General features: G+C 42.7%; 3 protein-coding genes and 1 long non-coding RNA gene across 11 annotated transcripts; 3 read left to right on the plus strand and 1 right to left on the minus strand.

The window, feature by feature from the left end:
* Positions 1-89: 89 nt before the first annotated feature.
* Positions 90-4289, plus strand: LOC112294676 (uncharacterized). Its single transcript, XM_024545400.3, has 10 exons — positions 90-425; positions 1212-1371; positions 1588-1649; positions 1777-1936; positions 2169-2289; positions 2874-2964; positions 3122-3216; positions 3342-3420; positions 3576-3626; positions 3768-4289. Exons 1-10 carry the CDS (start codon positions 174-176, stop codon positions 3849-3851), a joined length of 1155 nt encoding a protein of 384 aa, XP_024401168.1. The 5' UTR covers positions 90-173; the 3' UTR covers positions 3852-4289.
* Positions 4290-4356: 67 nt separating this feature from the next.
* On the minus strand, positions 4357-11608 carry LOC112294675 (uncharacterized). 6 transcript variants are annotated; one of them, XM_073540056.2, is made up of 13 exons: positions 11550-11608; positions 11089-11262; positions 10271-10431; positions 9761-9808; positions 9173-9334; positions 7924-8079; positions 7596-7745; positions 7199-7305; positions 6823-6943; positions 6110-6159; positions 5524-5704; positions 5111-5407; positions 4357-4878 (listed from the first exon to the last, which is right to left on the minus strand). In XM_073540056.2, exons 2-13 carry the CDS (start codon positions 11168-11170, stop codon positions 4462-4464), a joined length of 1932 nt encoding a protein of 643 aa, XP_073396157.1. In that variant the 5' UTR covers positions 11171-11262; positions 11550-11608; the 3' UTR covers positions 4357-4461. The 6 variants fall into 6 exon arrangements, with proteins under 6 accessions (XP_073396157.1, XP_073396161.1, XP_073396160.1 ...); XM_073540060.2 differs by having other exon boundaries at positions 4357-4798; positions 5338-5407; positions 11089-11170; positions 11550-11598; XM_073540059.2 differs by having other exon boundaries at positions 4357-4798; positions 11089-11170; positions 11550-11596.
* LOC141046399 (uncharacterized) lies at positions 5703-7299 on the plus strand. Its single transcript, XR_012219363.2, has 3 exons — positions 5703-6111; positions 6454-6787; positions 7164-7299. It is a non-coding gene; the product is annotated as an uncharacterized LOC141046399 (long non-coding RNA).
* Positions 11609-11927: 319 nt separating the features above from the next.
* On the plus strand, positions 11928-17761 carry LOC112294674 (uncharacterized). 3 transcript variants are annotated; one of them, XM_024545394.3, is made up of 6 exons: positions 11928-12347; positions 13160-13824; positions 13919-15514; positions 15652-16233; positions 16551-16835; positions 16997-17761. In XM_024545394.3, the coding sequence occupies exons 2-6, from the start codon at positions 13420-13422 to the stop codon at positions 17426-17428; spliced, it is 3300 nt and encodes a 1099-aa protein (XP_024401162.1). In that variant the 5' UTR covers positions 11928-12347; positions 13160-13419; the 3' UTR covers positions 17429-17761. The 3 variants fall into 3 exon arrangements, with proteins under 3 accessions (XP_024401162.1, XP_024401164.1, XP_090099863.1); XM_024545396.3 differs by having other exon boundaries at positions 11928-12126; XM_090243737.1 differs by lacking the exon at positions 11928-12347 and adding an exon at positions 12863-13019.
* The last annotated feature ends 1342 nt before the right edge of the window (positions 17762-19103 follow it).

Raw genomic sequence — 19103 nt, forward strand, 5'->3', positions numbered from 1 at the left:
CACCGTCGCCGTCGCCGTCGCCGTCATTACCCTCGTTGCAGCCCTTATGACACTGCGCAATCCGCTTTGTTCAAAGGATTCTAAGCATCGGTTGTGCCTACTTCGCTTCTTCCCTGCCCCCCGCTGCAAGCACGCGTGGAGCTCGTCCTTCGGTGCAGCTTGTTGTCGCAGCCATGTGGGCATCGAATGCCACAGTGGCGCTCGTCGCTTGCCCGAACCGCGCTACATGCGCCTGCACCTCTGCTCCTTCCGTTTCGTTATTCTCGCAGTCGAATTCTTACTCCTCTCTCGAGTCTTTGATTGTTAGGCGCGCCTCATGGAACGGACGGAGTGCGAGGTTAGTGTGCTGTGTGGCGAGTGCAGATTTGGAGACGAGTGGGACGGGGTTTATAGAGGAGGAGGAGGAGTTTGCCAAGGTCGATCCGGTAAGGGAGCTGGCCGGTGTGGTTGCGGTGTGACCTAAGCCGATGATACTGGTTTCGATTGGGAAAAATGGCAGCTGTGGTGTTGGAGTCGTCGAATTGAGTGCGATGATGGATTTTACTCCGGATGTGCCACGCGAGATTTTGTTCATTTAAGTCTGTTTTTAGTGATTGCTGGCGGACGTGTATGGCTTGGACGTGCTGCGGCGAAATGTTGAGCAATAGCACAAGAGAGTTAGCAAGTTGCGTTGAATGGAAATTCTCATGTGTTTTATGGACGAGCACTGTACTGAAAAAATTAAACAATTCAAGTCTAGGAACGCCTGTTTCAGTATTGCCACGAGTGGTTGACGATTTAAGGTTGAAGTAGGTTGACATTGTGAAATGCGCTCTGTGCCTGCGTTCCTAGCGCTGTGGATTTTTCACATGAAAATGAATCGTCAAATGTGGTCAAGATTATCCGACAAGCTTCACGAGTATAAACTTGGCCACTTATTTGGCTGTTTTATTTCATCGGTGGCCATGTAAGATAAGGAGGAGTTGATACCACTGATGCATTATCATTCGATATGTCTAGCAGCAGTAGAATCCGATGCGATATTCGTGATCCAATGCGATATTATACACTAGTTGTGCAGCTCGTTAGCTTGTACTGAACTGTAAACGTCATCTGGAGATAGTTGGTGTTGTCACCACCGAGCAGATTGTATCTAAATTTGTACCTTCGGATCAATGCTACGCTGACCTTGATGAAGTCTCACAGTTGTGCTTTCTCATCTTTTTATGCAGAGAAATGCAGCCTGGCAGAAAGCTCAGGAGACAATGGAAAGCGGAAGCATTCACCGAGGTGTTGTGGATGCTTGTAACAGTGGCGGGTTGGTGGTGCTCTTTGGCCCCCTTCAAGGGTTTTTACCTTTCTCACAGATGGATCAGGGCCGCCTGCTTAGAGGTGCTCGCTGGTCATTGTGATGACAGCCAAACCTCTTTTTGATCGCCAGCAATATTTGTATAGAAGGATTGAAGTTCCTGAGTGAATTTCACTTTGATTACTGTGTACGTTTAAAATTCGAATAAAAGTTTTTACACTACCAATAATAGCTTATCTGAAGTTTTTCAATGTGGAATATAGTCTAAAGGTATACAAATTTTTCTGTCGCTTGATCAGATAGCAGTAGATCTCTCTCCGAGTTTGCTGAGGAGTTGGTTGGCGATTTCATCTCTGTTAAGGTACACTTGCACAGTACGCTTAGGTCCACTCCTTCTCTGACTTTCAGAAGAATTTTGAGGCTGCGTGCTGGATGTGGCATGAAACTATTGTGCAATGTACTCAACTTTCGTTCGCCGTTGTTATCAGATTATAGAGGCGAATGAAACTACACGACGATTGATCTTTTCGGAGAAACAGGCAGTGTTGGAAGCAAACTTGCGCCTACTTGAGGAAGGTTTGGTTTATGAAGGCAAGGTCAATTCTGTAACTGATTTTGGCGCCTTTGTTGACGTCGTACTGCCAGATGGTGCGTAATTTGGTTCTCGCCAATCGCCGGTTTTCCTTTGTTGGTGTCCCTTTTCGTCGATCAAATATTTTCACTCTGGATAGGTCACAGAAATTTTGATCGAGACGTGAGATTCAGCAGAAAGGTCGATCGATATTTTATAGAATTGAGCTTTGCATACCAGGATTTTGCGTGTTATTCAGTCAACTTACTATGTCTTCGCTAAGAAATGTGAGGAGCCTTGTAATTGCAGGGACATCTTCGGTTCGTGGACTCGTACGTACTTCAGAGCTTTCTTGGAATCCTGTTCGTAATCCCCGCGATATTTGTGAAATAGGGCAGTCGGTTCGTGTCAAGATTTTACAACTGGACAAGTAAGATATTTTAGTTTGTTGGTTCTTGTTTTGTCCTTCGAAAACTAGCATCAAGTGCAAGGGTTTCTGGGTGATTGAAGGCAGGCCCTCATCTACCATTACTTCAAAACTTTTAATAAAGGGTTTGATTCAGTACAGATTTAACTGAAATACGAAACCATGGTATGTTTAGGTGTAATACAGGACCCATGTTTGTGAAGTGGCAATTCTTTTTTGTAACCGTCATTCTATGTATGTTCTCTCGAAAATACCTTCAGGCTTGTCCTTATACGGCGTCTGATTTTGTTACTAGAAATTATACTAGGTTTCACATTTCCCTGGATTAAGGTCAATAATTATCTATAAGCCAAATAGAAAGGTTCTCAATACCAATCAAATGTAAACAGCAATTATTGACTTTGCTGAATGATCGTGTCTATTGGATTTCATGAAGTTGCTTATGTAAACTTCTCGGGCAGATTCGTTGGTTAGCATCAGTAGCAGTGTGGTTTTTGAAATCCATTGGTTTTTTGCTACTGCTGTATCCTAATTAAATGATTACAGTACATGGAACATACAGGGACTAACAGAATCCAATGTTGCAGGGAAAAATCGCATTTATATCTATCTATCAAACAGCTGCAGGATGATCCTCGTCTAGAAACCCCTGATAAATCGATGCCTGTGCAGAGTCAAGTAAGTGATCCTTCAATTGCAGCAGGATGAGCCTTTTAACATGAGGATGTTTGATAGAGAACTAAGAACATTTGTATTTAAGTATTCGTTCCTGTAAGGCTGAGTATACAACATGGAAGTTGCTGGTGACTTCTTAATTTTCACGTCAATCTAGCAGAATACACAGGAGCCAAAGGAGCAAGGTGCTACGCTCTCCAGAACATCGTTGCCAGGGCTGCAGCAGATTTGTGAGGAACTGCTTAACGAGGAAGGGTATTGTCCACCTTCATCCTGGAATAAATACTTGTGATGTTTAGGAAGGCTGTTTGAATATGACTATCTCGTCTTTTTATCATGAATGAGGAGCAAATCATTAACTTAGTGTTAGGGCTTGACAGGATAACGGGCTTTACATTGGGTAGAGCCAGGTTCGAGAAACGCGCAGTTTCACAAGATATGGAGTTGTGGTTAGCTAATGTAAGTTTTGCTCCTGTCGGTAGTTACGTCATACATTTGTTCAATTTATTTGATGAATTGCAGTGTTTCCCACATTATCATGCGTTCATGCACTCCGTTTTGGTCCTCTTAAAGATTACTGATGTTGGGCAACCATTGGCTTCTTCTTTGTGCAGGCACCTGTTGAGGATGGGAAGTTCAGCATTTTGGCCCGTGTAGGAAGACAGGTAAGGCCTCGATAGACGCGTAGGAGCACCCGTTGAGTGCACTGCGTTTTCTTTAGTTCCGTATTATACGACTTTTAGTCCTCAAAAGATCGGATTCCTTCAAAATTTTATTTACGAGAGTGGCTATTACCGAATGGGCAGGTGCAGGAAATACAATTGAACTCAAATCTCGACCGGGAAGGAATCAAGGTAGCAGTGCAGCGCGTGGCAGGGAGATTTCCTTAGACTTTGGTTTGGAGTCACAGCAATTGCAGTGTATGATTCAAATCTTAAACCTGGATTGCAACACGTGTTATTTTTAGCACACTGTACTACTGTAGAGCCTTTGTTCACCTGTATTCTACCTGGAATTGCACAAAATCCTAAGGATCGTGAGATTTATCAATTTGAGTTGCAAGTGAGATTTGTGTCTTGAGGATAGTTCTCCCGATGGAGTATAGGTGTTGACAGACTTTTCAGCTGAAGCTTGAAATAGTCAAGTTGATGACTTGGTTAGCCTATGTTCGATATTCTGAGTGAGACGACATCAAGTCCCGAATACCTTATGTAAGATGTATCAGGGCAACAGATCACACTTTGATCATTTGAATCAAGTCTTCTGGATAGATCAATGAAGGTGGGTCATATGATTACATTAGCAAAAGTTCCATTTGCTCGATTAAATCGTCTACTTATCTGTATGCATTTTGTCATGGCGCATGTTATGTCATGAACTGTACAAAACAACGCATTGCTTTGCAACTCAAAGCTTCATATTGTACAATTATGAAAGTTTCTTACAACTGCCGTTGCAGCGTGTTCATGTGGAGCTTAGCTTACCTCAAACTCTACCGTGTCACTGTACAGGAGATAAATTCAAGTCAAGTAATCGTTTTAGAAATGTGGTTTGATTCACTGTTATGCTCCCTTGGAATCTAGGCTCTTGCTTGCCGTTCTTACCACCTCCTCTTCTAAGCCTGATCCTTGACCCACCAAGATGATCCACAGAGACACGGTTCCTTCGGTACTGTAACCCTTTTGAGTTGGACTTGGCCAAACCTCTGTACATGCCCAAGAGAGAGTTCGATTCATTGGATGTTTTCAAACACTGTGGTTCATTTTGAACATTCGACGTTCCATTACTGTCCACCGGCTTGTCGTAATCCCAGCCATTTGAACCTGCTTGATTCCGCCTGTTGGATTCAGATGGAATCAGTGAACACCTCGAACTATCCGATATTGAGGAATCACTATCATTCTGCTGAGCGAGATCCTGCACCAGTGAGAACATTGTTTCTTTTCTTTTTTGTCATGCTCAAATGAGATATTACTATCTATGCATACGATCCTTCCCCTGGAAAAATTTTGTCGATATGAGCTGGCTCAGTAGTTTTGAGAGAATATTTCTTCTCTTAAAGTAGTAGCTATTTATCAGTAAACACAGTAATGATAATTTCTTTTTACTGATGCAAAGTGAAAGATACATATCAAGAGAATGAAGTGACCTGGAAGTTTCCAAAAACACTGAATCCTTGCAATTCTTTTGTAAAGTCTTTGTTTGATCCTCTTGATTCTTTGGAGAAATACTTTTCCATTCCCTTCAATTCTGATGGCAAGTTCTCCCTCGACTTCGACCGTTGACTTGAATGTCGGACTCTCTTTGCCATTGACAATGGCGGAGTGGCTACATTATCTAAACTTAGAAATTGTTGTACTTGGATATTTTTCTCACCTAGCTTCGAACGAAGATATTGATTTTCTTCTTTCAGATGAGCGATTTCCTTTTGCAGCTTCAGAACAATCTGAGGTCAATAGCAACGTTAGATCCGATTCAATTGCTTCGCTTCACACACACACTCTCTCTCTCAAATATACGCAGTTTTCAGATGTAATTTAGTATCAACATGAAGCTGTTCACCTTGTCACGGGCGTCTAAATTGACAGCTGGAGCGTTGACAATATTATTTGCGCAAGTGGCGTAATGCAAAGTGCTGAGAGTCTCATCAATGGCCGAGGATGCTGGAGAAATGCAGGCAATCATGAGGGCGAGGCTCTTCCCGCCGAGACTGTCCATCAACAGCTTCGTCAACAAGCTCTCTCTGCATCACAGAGAGTTGGCAACAAACAATTTTCTCGCAAACTGAGCTCATGCAACAAATTTCTGTAGCTAATGTCATTGCTATTGCTAGGCTTGGATCTGCGGGGTTTAGGGATGTTTTGGCAATTGAGATGTGGTCATTGTTTCGTTGTTTTATTCCTCTCTATTGCGAACCTGATGTTCGTCAAGTTCAAAACTTCTACCCTATTGCCCTTAGATTTCACCTTAAGTAAATTGGGCTTGGAATGTTTCTCTACTCACTCCCCGTTGTTCTAGTTTTCTCAGACCCTCACTTTAAAGAGTTTTAACGGGTCATTGGAGTTGCAGTTTTAACATCCCCGAAGCCTTCACGTCTAAATTGCACCAGTGTTGATGGACAACTTGTCCTGGCTTTGAAATTACAGACCTGTAAGGCACTACATCCCCCTTTTTGCCTTCGCTTAAAGCTGATATGACCTGTAACAGTTACAAATTTGTCAATGCCACAATATCAACCTCCTCGATATCTCATGAAGTAAAAATTAGAGAAATGAAACAATGAGAAGAAAATGGTCTGCAATGACTTTAAACTACTTAAGGATGGCGGTCTAGTACCAATAGGTTGGCGTTTCCAATCCCAGCTATGAAATAGCCAACTCTAGTTGAAGGGAAAACCTAGCATGGAGGTACTGACTATCTAATGAGAAGAGACAAAAAGAATTACAATTCAACAAAACGTCAAAACTAATGAGCTTCGTCTTTGGCGTGCAGTGCCCGAGGATTGGAGCAGCGAGGAAGGTTGGTGCCTGGTTAGTGTCGCACCTTGGAAACATCTTCAATCTCGGAGACAAAACAAACGAACGAAAATATACTGCGATGCGAAAAGGAATTTGCTAGGGACTCGGGCTAAAAGAATGAGTGGGATTCTTTTGGTTTTCACAATGGACGACCACTCGATTGTGGTGGTGTGACACGCAGACTTTCAAACAGATGAAGGAAAGGCAACTCAATAAATAAAATAAAGACCTGGAATGGCTCTCGTTGGACTCAGTCAAGTCACTGCAAGCTACCGAAACAATCGCTTGGACATAAAGCAATCCAGGAGGTAAGAAAGATCTATTTACTTCACCTTGGACCCACCTTTCCTAGGGTAAATAGCGACCGATTGATGCTGCCAGTCTCTTTCAACATTTCTCCACTACTTTTGCTTTTTTTCAAGCGTTCGCTGCCTGCGAGATCCACAAATAACATGCGTCCATATCTGGAGTCCAGCACTTGGTGAGTGAGCTTCTACAGATGGCTAAAAATGGAATCAGAGAGTCTTTCCAGTTATTGACCTGTAGAAGAGAATACTGCATGCAGCATCTTTAGGAGCCTTTTTCAACTAATGCAAAGCGGTTAGGCTCAGAAAGGAATAACAAGACTCCAGAGTAGATAGAGAAATTGGTATTGAGCTTTGATGATCTTGCCTTTCCTTGCAGACACTAATTTTGGAGCCATGTGTGGAATGGTGTACCGAGTGATGGGAGGGGCATCATCGCCGACTTGGCACAATGAGTCCACATGAAGCGTCATTATACAGTGGCTTCGGCTGCTGTCTTTGTTCAACTCATGGGAACCCACCTGCCACAAACCGCAATAAAGAAACTCCCTTTTTCAACATGGGAAACTTGTTCTCCCGATCCCAATTTAATGCGCGAACTGGCTTCAATTATACTGACCCTACAAACTGCTGTGAACACCCCTCCCCAGAAAAAAGGTACGAAAAGTTTTTTTTGTTTTTTTATTTAAAAAATACGTTAACATGAAAAAAACGAGGAGGATTGACCACGGTGCAATGTCAAAGCCAATTTCCACAACAAAGGCGGGAGAGGAGTGTTTTGGGGACAAGAGCCCAGCATCGTGGTTCCCACCTTACGATTCCGGCTTCCCTCGTTGAGCACCGAAATCACATCACTCAGTGTGTCACAATCCACCAGCAACAAGTTGTCGACATAGTAGCCATCCCGTGAGCTCCACTTCACGTCTCGCGGTGCGTTATCCAACCGCAACAAGTCATTCACCTGTTGTTAAATAAACTCCACAAGTGAATCAAACCCGAGAAGGTGAAGAAGAAGAAGAGGAAGTCCAAGCTTTCACTAACACATATTAATGAGTTTATGATGTGCTTCAGAGGTTGCCGTTGCAACTGAGGATAGGTGGGGACTTGAAAAGAAGCAGGTTTTAATGAGATTGTGTCACCTGTTCCGTGTAAATCTCAAAGTAGGAGGCTCTCATTGTGAAAGGCTTTTGCCCGTTCGGTGTGTTGTGCTCGCAAGCTTTCATGGCTTCGAACAGGTATGTTGCAGAACGGACTATCAAGCCATTGTCGCCTCCTTCCATGTCACACAACAGGTTCTGCACACATCCAGCACAAGCTCAATTTTCATAGTTCACTCTTGTTCTGCTTTTTCCTATTTTCCACTTCCCGGAGCCTTCACTGGCAAATTAACTGACTAACTAACTGCTTGAGGGAAGGCGTGTTCTAACATGGCCGAGTGTGATAATAAAATACCCACTGTGGACAGATTTCCATGTGGATGAACATTTTAGAGTTCTATGCTTCAAATTTGGGTTTCAAGGGGGGGTTTTGTCAATGTGCACAAAAGCATAGGACACAGTTTTGCACATGTTTTGGTTTCGTTCACTACGTGCTACCTGCAAGGAGACACCTTGTGCAAAACACACAACTGGGCATGAATCCTTTTATGAGTTGGCAATGTGGAATAATTTGTTTTTACCACAAAATCTCTACAAGAGACACCAAGCTGATTCCAAACTAAATAACAATAATAATGATAAATGTATCCCCAGGTTGAGCAGGAGGCTAGTGTCAAGTTAAACAACATAAGTTCAATTGGTGTTTTTGTTTAAGATATACATCTTTTAGAATTTTTAATAATTTCCATCTGTCGAAGTTGTTGATGACATTTTACAATGTGAGAGTTTCTTCACATTTTGAATTGAAGCGACATTCATATGACTAGAAAGTACAAAATCATTTCCTCCGTCTTCAAAGAAAGAAAGTAATGAATGGAAAATAAATAAAACAAAAATAAAACAAAAATAAAACGATAAAAACTGTAAAAAACTACAAAAAAACAAATTTGGACCCCACTCTGAAGCCTTCACATGATGAGCCGGGCCTCAACTTTTAAATAGAATATTTGCACGTATCATTTATGCTGTACTTTAAAATAAAATAATAACAGCAGTTAATGCACCGAAAGAAAAACAAAGCCTCCATATGGTCCAGAAACAGCTTAATCGCCACTAAAAATAAAATTAAAACCTGACTCCCACTTTTAAGTCAACTCACAATGACCTTCAACCCCTTTTTACTGGGGGGGGGGGATTTTGTGCTGTGGGCTGCCCACCCCTCAACTCTTACTGGGAATGCGGAAGGAGGGAATAGAATTAGGGCTAGGGCTAGGGTTTGGCCCCCACCCACCTCTTCCTGCCCACACATGGTGAAAGTCTTTCCAGACCCAGTTTGGCCACAAGCCATGACAGTGGAAGAGTACCCGGCCAGCACTTTGTCCAGCAGCTTCTTCATGTGCACCTTCTTCAATACATCCCGCTGGTGCACCTCAGATCCCATGCACCCATCAAACTATACCATTCCAACCAACACATTCATAAATAAATAAATAAATATATGCATGTATGTATGTTATCAAATAATTTAATAAACTAAAAGTGCATAGCTGATGGTGTGCTTTGTTGCACTTTTTCCTTCTTTTTTTTCCCCATTTATTCTTATATTGCATTTCTTTCATTATCAAGACTGTGTTGTAGAAGGATTTTGGCCATTTTCATTTTTGGGGGATTTTGTATGTTTATTTTATTTTTATTTTTATTTTTTTTCTTGTTGTTTTGTTTTTTACATTTTGGAGTGGGGTCATGGTCACAAGTTTATTTTGTTTTATTCCGTTTTTTGAGTAGGTGACATTAAAAAAATTAGGCATTCTTTTTGCTTCATGTTGGTTTGTAATGAAGAAATATGAAATTTGTATGTGTGTGAGTGTTTGGCTGTTACTTTGAAAGAGCGTGTGGTGACATTGTACCCATAACCTTGTTCCACAACCTATTCCACACAAAAAAACAGCTCACAAAGTCAAATTGATCATATACTTGTACTCATTTCCACTATTGTTTATGAATCATTTGCTAAACACCTCTTACAAAAAAAAACAAAAAACAAAAAAAAAACAAAACAAAACAAAACAAAAAACAAAAAACAAAAAACAAAACAAAAAACAACAAAAAAAAGACAAACAAAAAAACAAACAAGTAAATCCTCCTTTTTCAAATTCAACATTAGTTAGTATAACCTCCTCAGTGAAGCCAGCCTTTTGATGATCTTGCAAATACAAACCCATGCCACACTTTGGATTGGATTCAAGACAATTTTGGCAAAACTTGTATGCACAATCAGCCAAGCAATATGTGAACAAATGAGGCATATAAACAAGCAAATAATCACATAAAACTGTGACCTAAAAAAGCTGGATACAGAAACAAGCAAAACCAAAACAACACACATTACTTTGAGGGATTTTTCGTCGTAGTTGACTTGGATGCATGAATTGTCACCGCGGTTGGCTTCGTCTTTCGACAGCGGCCGCGTTCGCACATACACTTTGATGTTGTGGGATTGGCACTCTATGTCGATGTCGCCCAATACAGCTGACTTGGAGCACGTCGCGCCTACTCTCACCGTACCCAACATGATAAACACGAAAAAGAAAACGAAAAGAATATATATATATATATATAAATGTGTGTATGTATGTGTGTAGGTATGTAAATATAGAAGCACACACAAAGAATCCTATCTCCGTCTCGGTGGCTTAGTTTAGGGTTTCAGAAGAGTGACGCAGTAATGGTTGCCTTGAATGCTGCTGATTAAGTTTGCGTTAAATTTTGAGCAGAGGTGGACAAAGGCGTGGTTCAGGTTGTGGGTTAGGGTCTTTGTAACTCTCGGAAACCGATTGGATAAGGGAAATGCCTTTTCCAGGATCGGTGTTTTTTATCCTTGACGTTCAGTATATGTGGCACTAGTGGGCCTAGATGACGGTAGGATTGGATTATTGGACAACATGGATGCTTTTTTTTTTTTCTCTCCCTACAATAACCAAAAATCCCAATTAGAGGTCAGAAATGGCTTAACTTTCAAGACCATTCCAGATAGTTTCCTAAATCCCTTCCGGGGCGACTACGACTTCTGGTCATCTTGGGCGTTAGGAGCACAAACCGCTGATTTCATGCAACCCTGGTTTTCTGAGGAGAAACACGGTTGGGCACCGAAAAAAACTCAACACAATACCAAACTCTAGACGCTCGCCAGCGTTTTGAAGTTTGCACCTGCGTCCCAGGATCTGTTGCGGCTGTCATCACCATTCTCTTCCAATCTGGCGAACGCCGCCAACGCCGCCGACCCCGCCATCTTCTTCCGCAAACACACGCCACGCTTCAAAAAAGACCTCTATTCACTCTTCACAGGATGTCCACGAGAGTACCAATTCCAAAACAAAGCGACTACACAGAAACACACCATTATCTCAACCACCACCACCAACTCCGGGCACCAAGTAGATGATGATGGATTCCAGTCGATGCGTTACCCATTCCAACAACATTCACTCACCACGCAACAACAACAACAATCACAACAACAACAATGCGGGGCAAATGATATTATCAGGTCATTGGGGATCCATCCCACGCAGCAAACCCAAAACCATAGGCTGAGCAAGTTCTCTATTTGAGAATCACAAAACCACGGTTGATAGAATCGAGGCGATGGAACAAAGCAGCAGAATCACCATCATCAACACCCAACACCAGCGCTGCTCTCCCACAAATGAAAGACGGAAGTTTTAGGGTCCCAAGGGACTCTCTCTCGCGCAGATCACTTCCCCTGTTTTCATCCATCCACTCACTCGGTGATGGAACTACCCCATTCGCCATAATTCATTCGTCTATTAATTCATCCATCCATATAGCCCTCATACCTCAGTCGTCATGCCATGATGAGAGGCATGAGATGGGGACGGGGTGCACATCAGGGGCGCTGAAAGCGGGACCGAAGAACGAGAACAGGTTCTCATTTGGGAACAAACGAAGGAACGCGGTTGAGAACATGGGGAACGCGCAAGGGACGGATCTAGAGAGAGCGCGATGGCGAGCGAGCGAGTGAGTGAGTTTGCGAGGAAGCGCGTAACGAACGAGGCACCGCTACACTTGGGCCTTTGCTTCCTTCAGGACGTGCCGACGCCGTGGCCAACCTGGTTGGTTGGTTGGTGCAACTACGAAGGAGGAGGAGGACGAGGCTGATCTATCGCCAATCTATCTACGCTCTTCTTCTTCATCCCCCCGCTTTTCCCTCTAGTAGTGGATCAGGTGGTGTTTCCCTCTCACTCTCACTATCCCTCCCCATCCTCAGCTCCCCCATTTGAATTCATTCATCTCCGCGGCCTCAGGATCATGCGGAGGAGGAGGAGGAGGACTGATCCCCCAGCCCCACCGATGTAGCATTTGCGAACTGCTGGTCTACCTCGCTCCCTCCTCTCCATCTCGCCGTCTTGGGATCCCGGTGGCCTTGGGAGCGGACGCTTCACCAGGTAGAGCAAGTGCATTTAGATTTTGGCTTGTGGGTGTTGTGGGGTTGGGGTCACAATGTGCACGAACTTGGGATTGTTTGATTAGCTGGGTGATTGAGGGATTTAATGCAGCTGCGCGTGGGGTGCGGCGTTGAGAATCTCTGAGAGCGTTTTGAGGAAGACCGGATCGGAGAGGGTGCGAGAGAGCCAGTGAGAGAGAGAGAGGGACTTGTGTGTGTGTGTGTGTGTGTTGGGGATTCTTGTGTGTTGTTGCGGTGGTAATGCGTGGAGGTGACAGACTGCCAGTGAATCCAGTAGAATTATCGGGGGATGGTGGAAGTATTTGTCAAGGCGCTATCGAGTAGTGTATTGTAAGAAATCTTAGTGAGGAGTCGTGTAACGTGATAATATAGTGAACAATTGGTTGACGCCAGCTTGTAGATTCTTTATTCTCCGTTGTGTTGGCTGAAGATTCCTTGAGTGTTTTGGGGTTTCTTGATCTAGCTTGAGGTGGAAAGTTGGGCAGCTGCTGCCCTCATTCTCTCCTCTCTCACAATTGAATATTAGAGTTTTTGAGAACGGGCTGTGCAGGACCCGTGTAGATTGTCGCATGTAGCCTAGTTTGGTGCACAGTTAGTAAGTGGATGTAACGCGGAACTGAGTCAGAAAACTATAAGCTCTCGGTTTTTTTTGGCAAGTTTGTCCCTATCATTTACTTCAGTCGGTGCTGCCGTAACCATAACATCTTTTGGATTTGAATGGGAGTGGATCAGAGCATCACAAATACCCCGCTATTCTTATTCTCACATGCGTTGGTGTTGCAACATTTTCAGCTGAATTACATTTTCATCCGATTGTCCAAGAGGAAGTTGGACGAGACGCAGGGACAGTGAATCTTGGCAGCATTGGAACGTGAATTTTCATTAGTTTTCTGCATTCGACTCACCTGTTAGGACTTTGCTGGCGTAGATGTTGATGGGTTGCTGATGGCAAGAGGACAAGTACTGCCCATTGTGAGTTGGAAATCGGAGCTGCGAACCTCAGATCTCAGGGTACTGAAATCTTCGACTAACCCGAATATTGTTATTGGAGAATGAGCGCACCCCTTGGGCACATGGAACCCTCCGGCAGCCCCGGAAAGAGAGCAGTACATCACTATGACAGGGCGGAAGTATCTCCTCAGGGGCATTCTCATGGAAGCAAGTTCATTGGACCAGGACTTGCGGATACCGTCCACGCTTCAGAAAAATTCGATAAGGCTGGGTTGCTTGCAGCTCACCTAGCAGCTCTCCATGATGCGTACATGCTTGAACGGGGTTTGTTGCCGGGCACTTCGTTGCCTGACAGCGAGGCGCCTCCAATTCCTCCGGTGCACGCCGAGTCGCCATGGAAAGACTTCAAGCTTCTATCTCTCGCCGAGATGAAAGTGGGGAAGACTCACCGCAAGCATGCTCTCGAAGGACGTCTGTGCGCGAAATCCTTGAAAGTGACTTCAGTGGTTAGTGATTCGTCATCCTGTGTAGCCCGAATTTTCTGCAGACCAACTGTTGGGTTGTACGAGGTCTAATCGTGTAAATTGTTGGGGTTTCTAGGTGAATGTGTTGGAGGAAGACTCCGGACTTGCTACTAAGTTAATCTTGACGAATGCGTTGCCGATGAGGGCGAGCATGGCGCAAGCACAAAATTGCTATCCTGAGGGGTCGCGGGTGACTGTGCGGGATCCTTATCTGACTCGGTTTCCTGATGGGGTGGTGGGTGTATTGGTCGAGCGTCCTCACGACATAGCCTTCCTTTCGAGACCTGATATCACTGGGGCAAATGGGACCCCGGTTTACAGAGCTGTAGGGCCGGAAGAGTATGACGACGATAGATATGCCCAATCTACGAGTCGAGAACACGAAGATTTTTCGAGGAAGGTTCATTTGTTTGAAGAGATGAAACAGATGAATCAGGATAACACTCACTCTTTACACTCGAAGTCTCACGGCCATCCATCGGCACTGCTCAGTTCTAAGAGCTCTCCTTCTCAGGATGGACCCAAAGGTAGAAGCTCACCATCGAAGGACGAACGGAAAGAGGTTCCCGTGAGTGATGCGACGGACGCTTCAATAGCACCTGAAGCAACTCTTCCAGATACGAAAGACGAGCTTACACAGAGTGTTGCAAAGGGAAATCTCTGTCCTCCAGCTGATAATGTCCCTTCCGTAAGTGTGGAAGAGCGTGTTTCAACCGAAACAGGTCCTGCGACGGCCGAAGAAGTTCTTGAAGGGAAAGATTTGGATTCATCAAGCTCTGGGGAGGTTCCTACTGAAAAGGAATTACTTGTGGATAAACCTTCCTTGGATGCTACTAAAATTGAGGAGGCTGTCAGTGGAGAACCGGACAAGAGTGGTAAAGCAGAATGCACAGAAGCGGAGGAGCTTAGCGAAATACAGGTGGAACAAGAGTGGATAAAGGTGGACATGAGTGGCAAAGAAGAAGAGCTACTATCCTCAGGATCGCAGAGTAGCAAAGAGATAGACACAGTTTCCGCGGGGGTGACAGAATCGACCAGCAAAGAGCTAGGCGATTCTTCTCTCGAAAATTGTGGGCTCGCAGGTGAAGGTGCTGCAAACGAGACACAGCCGAAGTTTGCAGAAGTGGCCCCAGAGACTAAAGTTCCACTTATAAGGAAGCAATTTCAACGAAGCGACAGTTTGTTAGCTGTGCACGAAGATGAAGACTCCAGAGCCAGAGCCAGAGCCAGAGCCAATAGTACGGAAGCAGTTGAGCCTGCACGTTCAGAAAAACCAGGACACGAAGAAAGGCAGAGTTCTGAAAAACAAGAAGTAGAAGTCAACCATCCAAGTGAATTTGTAGAAACACATAGTGCCAACGACCTGAGAGTGCTAGGCAACCTTATGTTTGCGGAGGAGAATTATAAGGGCGCAACGGACCTCTACACGAGAAGTATTCGTCTGGCAGAAAATGAAGAGAAACGTCAAGGGAAATTGTGTTGCAAAAGTGAAATCATTCTTGGGTACTCCAACCGTGCTGAAGCGTATATCCGAATGCAGGAGTTTGGCTTGGCGTTAGCAGATGCCAAAAAGGCTTTGTCACGAGATCCCACCCATCTGAAAAGCTTGTTCAGGAAGGGAAGGGCGTTGTTGGGACTCAGTCAGTACGAGCAAGCTCTGACTACTTTGCAGGTGCTGGAGCTTCAAACGTCTTGTAAAGATTCTTTGTTGAATGTTAAAGTCGCAGTCAGAGCTTTTCAAACCACAGCCCTTGTGCCTTAGACCATATATTCTAAATTTTTGTTGCAACGTTTTTCTATTTCTTACAGGCAGCTGCACCTCGAGCTCCATTAGACAGGGACCTTCAAGCTGCACTTCACGAGAGTAGTACTGGTGTTCAGCAAGCTTGTCATGGTCATTACGATTTGGCTCACTACTACTTGAAGGGAAAGCAGATGGGAGAATCCCCTTTTTGTGTAGACTACATTGGTCCTGTCATTGTCACCGACGTGGGCCGAGGGCGCGGTCGGGGGCTTATATTAACGAAAGATGTGGAAGCAGGGGAGCTGCTACTTGTATCTAATCCTATGGCTTTCTTGCCATTACCGGAGGATGAACAAGCACACAACGAAATTTCGCAGGCTTTAGTAACTGGAAAGGTCCAGGAGGGATTTTTCAAAGTCATTGAAGCTGGGCATGGACATAACAAGGGTCTCGAGAAACTGTCGACACTCTATGATGGAGAAACAGTTCTTCCAACACCATCTGTAAATCACATAGACGCAGAATCTGCAACCTCAGAACGATTGGATGCCGCACGCATTCGTCATATCATACGGCTGAATGCGATCAATGGCGATGCCACGATGGGATGGAAAAATTTACCTGGCTCTGGCGATCAAGCTCAGAAGGTATGTCTGGGTCCCTTCAAACAACGCCCTCTGAATGCGCTTCGAATGCTTTCCTTTCTCAATCTTAGTGTGGTGAAATTACGTTATGTATGTGCCTTAAGGTATTAGTCTTATCTTTTTGGTTTCCATGCCATTACCCGTAAACGTCGAAGTTCGTAACGGTCGCATCAACTCTATTGAGTAGAAGTTTTGTTTTCACTGAAATTATGTCTGAATTGAACTCATTCGCTGTTAATTTTAGGTCGTTGTTTACATGAAGTGTTTATCTATTAAATGCAGATTGCCATTTTATATGAATAACTTTGAGTTGTTTGCAGGTAGAGCACTGGGGGTTATGGTGGTTACCGTCTTTTATCAATCACTCATGTCTTCCTAGCTCTTCTCCTATGCTCGTTGGAAAAGCTCTTTTTGTATTTGCATCGCGGGACTTGCGTGCTGGTGATGAAGTCACTCGTGCCTATTTCGATATCTTTCAACCTCTGGATCAGAGAAAGGAGCTGAGCACAAAGGGATGGGGATTTATATGCTTCTGTCCGCGTTGCAAGCTTGAGGACGCACTGCACTCCTCGCTTTCTAAAGTCACTGAGCATTACATGAAGCTGGTGAGTATACGCGATATTTTAGTTAGGATTGAGTAATTGTTTATTATTGGAGGTGTTGATCACTGTCAGTATGTTAAGTGCATGGTACTGTTCTTTTCCTAGCGGTGGACTTCACAGGATTCATGCCTGAAGATAATCATCCTGTTTCCGTATCGCTGCAGATGGAATTGGCAAGCAAGTCTAAAGCAGAATTTGGGTCTGACGAGAAGCTTAAAGAGACTCAAACATCAGCTGGACTAAAACTGTTCCACAAACTTGAGACCAAGTTGAAGGATTTCAAACTTAACGCAGCTGAAAATAACTGGGTTCGTTCCTCATTCTTACATTATATTGATCTGATTAGTGGCGAGCATGAGTTGCATACTCATCTGGAATCTATTGTGGATGCTCTCGTCACGGTTTGCCCGGGCAGTGAGACAACTTTGCACATGGCGGTTGTTGCAAAAGACTCAGCAAGGCGAACCTTTGGCAAGAAGTCGGCCCAATTCAAGGCTGCCAATCAACGTGCTGTCAATGTCTGTCGCTTTACATGCGGAAAGCAGAAAGCTAGCGTTCTGCAGTCTATAGTTGATAAGAATGACTACCAATCGTAGATAGATAGAACGATGGTGGAGTGCGCTTCACAGCCTTCCTCATACTTCAGTTATTAGCTTTTTCTTCTTCTTTTCCTTCAGGTGGCAAACGTGTGGTTTCTGTTGATTCCTCGACTCGGCTCTTGTTGGGCCTAATGATGATGTGAATCGTGTAAGAAAGCTTGCCGCAGGTTATTGTAGAGTGATTCAAGTTGGGTATCAACTTAAGTCTCAGACCAAGATGTATGATATCCAATAGCTGGTTGGAATCCTGTAGGTGGTAATCAAGGTCAGGAATATTGTTAGTCACATATGGTTGCGTTGTTATGGAATTGTATGTGTTTTTTACACGACTGATAGCCTTGCATTCCCTTTTGTTTCTTCGAATGTCATATATTGTAATGGAACGTAAACATTGTTGAATTCGTCGAATATTAAGAAGCACCTACTCCTAGGATCCTAAGTGTTACTCATTAATGTTAACCAGCCTTCCATATTAAGGAGTTGACCCAATGCTGATTCTGGATGCAAGCAGGTGAGCTTTGTTGGTATTGAATGCCACTGTATCCAACATTGGTTACCTTTTATTAAATTTTGTGTCGATTTGTGTGTTTAGTTGGAGATAGCTCAATGAATGGTATTGCACACAAGTATGCATACATCTAGAAAAGATACGACTTAAAGTAATTGATATAATTTTTCTCGTAAGAGATGTTTGAGGATGTAACTCACAGTTTAAAGAATCAATAACTGAAAATTTTCTTGTAGAATTTTGGTAATGGTCGGTTAACACGAAGCTTACAGATAGTATGTTTGAAACCTGGAAATACAGTTGAAGTGTATCACTATAATCTAAATTTACTGTAATGTCGTGTATTGGTTGTTTGTTGCAACATTGACGTTAGAAATGCAATTAATCTATTTTTTATTTTTAGAAAATTTTGTTCATATTGCAATTAATATATATACTTTGTAATGCAATTATTATTATTATTCTTCCCTTTTTTTTTGCACAATATAAAAGTTGTTCATTCATTTGTATGTGTGCTTTTAGTCCTGAACATACAACAATTAAATGTACTAATTCCAAATGCATATCCAAGTGGCGATTCCTTGATTTTCTATATATGTATATATATATATATATATATATATCCTAAATCAAACTTACTTTAAAAGTTCATTAAGTTCTAATCACATTTTCAAGTAATATTACATTCAAAAATTCAAAAAGAATCATATGAAATTCTAAGCTTATACTTTCATTCAACAACTGCTAATTTTAAAACAAATAAAAAAACAGTAATGATATCCAAGATTTTAGTTTAACACTAATAATATTTAAAATTTTATATCGAAAATAGTATAAATTATGGGCATTATTTTAAAGTCTTTCCATTATTTCAAATGTCATTGTTGCAAATGATGTTTTAAAAAGATTTATTTTATCAAATTTTAATTGAATATATTCAAATCTATTTTTTAAAGAAGTAATATATAATTTTTAATACATTACTCTATGTAAGCATACAAAATATTAATTTTTACATAACCAAATTCTCATTGAGTATTTTATTAAAATATCTTTTAATTGAGCTTTTGAATTTAAAATTCCTTAAAATATTTAATAAATTATCATCAATGTAAATTTTTAACTTTTTAGATTATATCAAAAATACCAATGATTTTACTTTTC

Source organism: Physcomitrium patens, chromosome 17, assembly GCF_059467195.1.
Source record: "Physcomitrium patens ecotype Gransden chromosome 17, ASM5946719v1, whole genome shotgun sequence".
Classification (NCBI taxonomy): Eukaryota; Viridiplantae; Streptophyta; class Bryopsida; order Funariales; family Funariaceae; genus Physcomitrium; species Physcomitrium patens.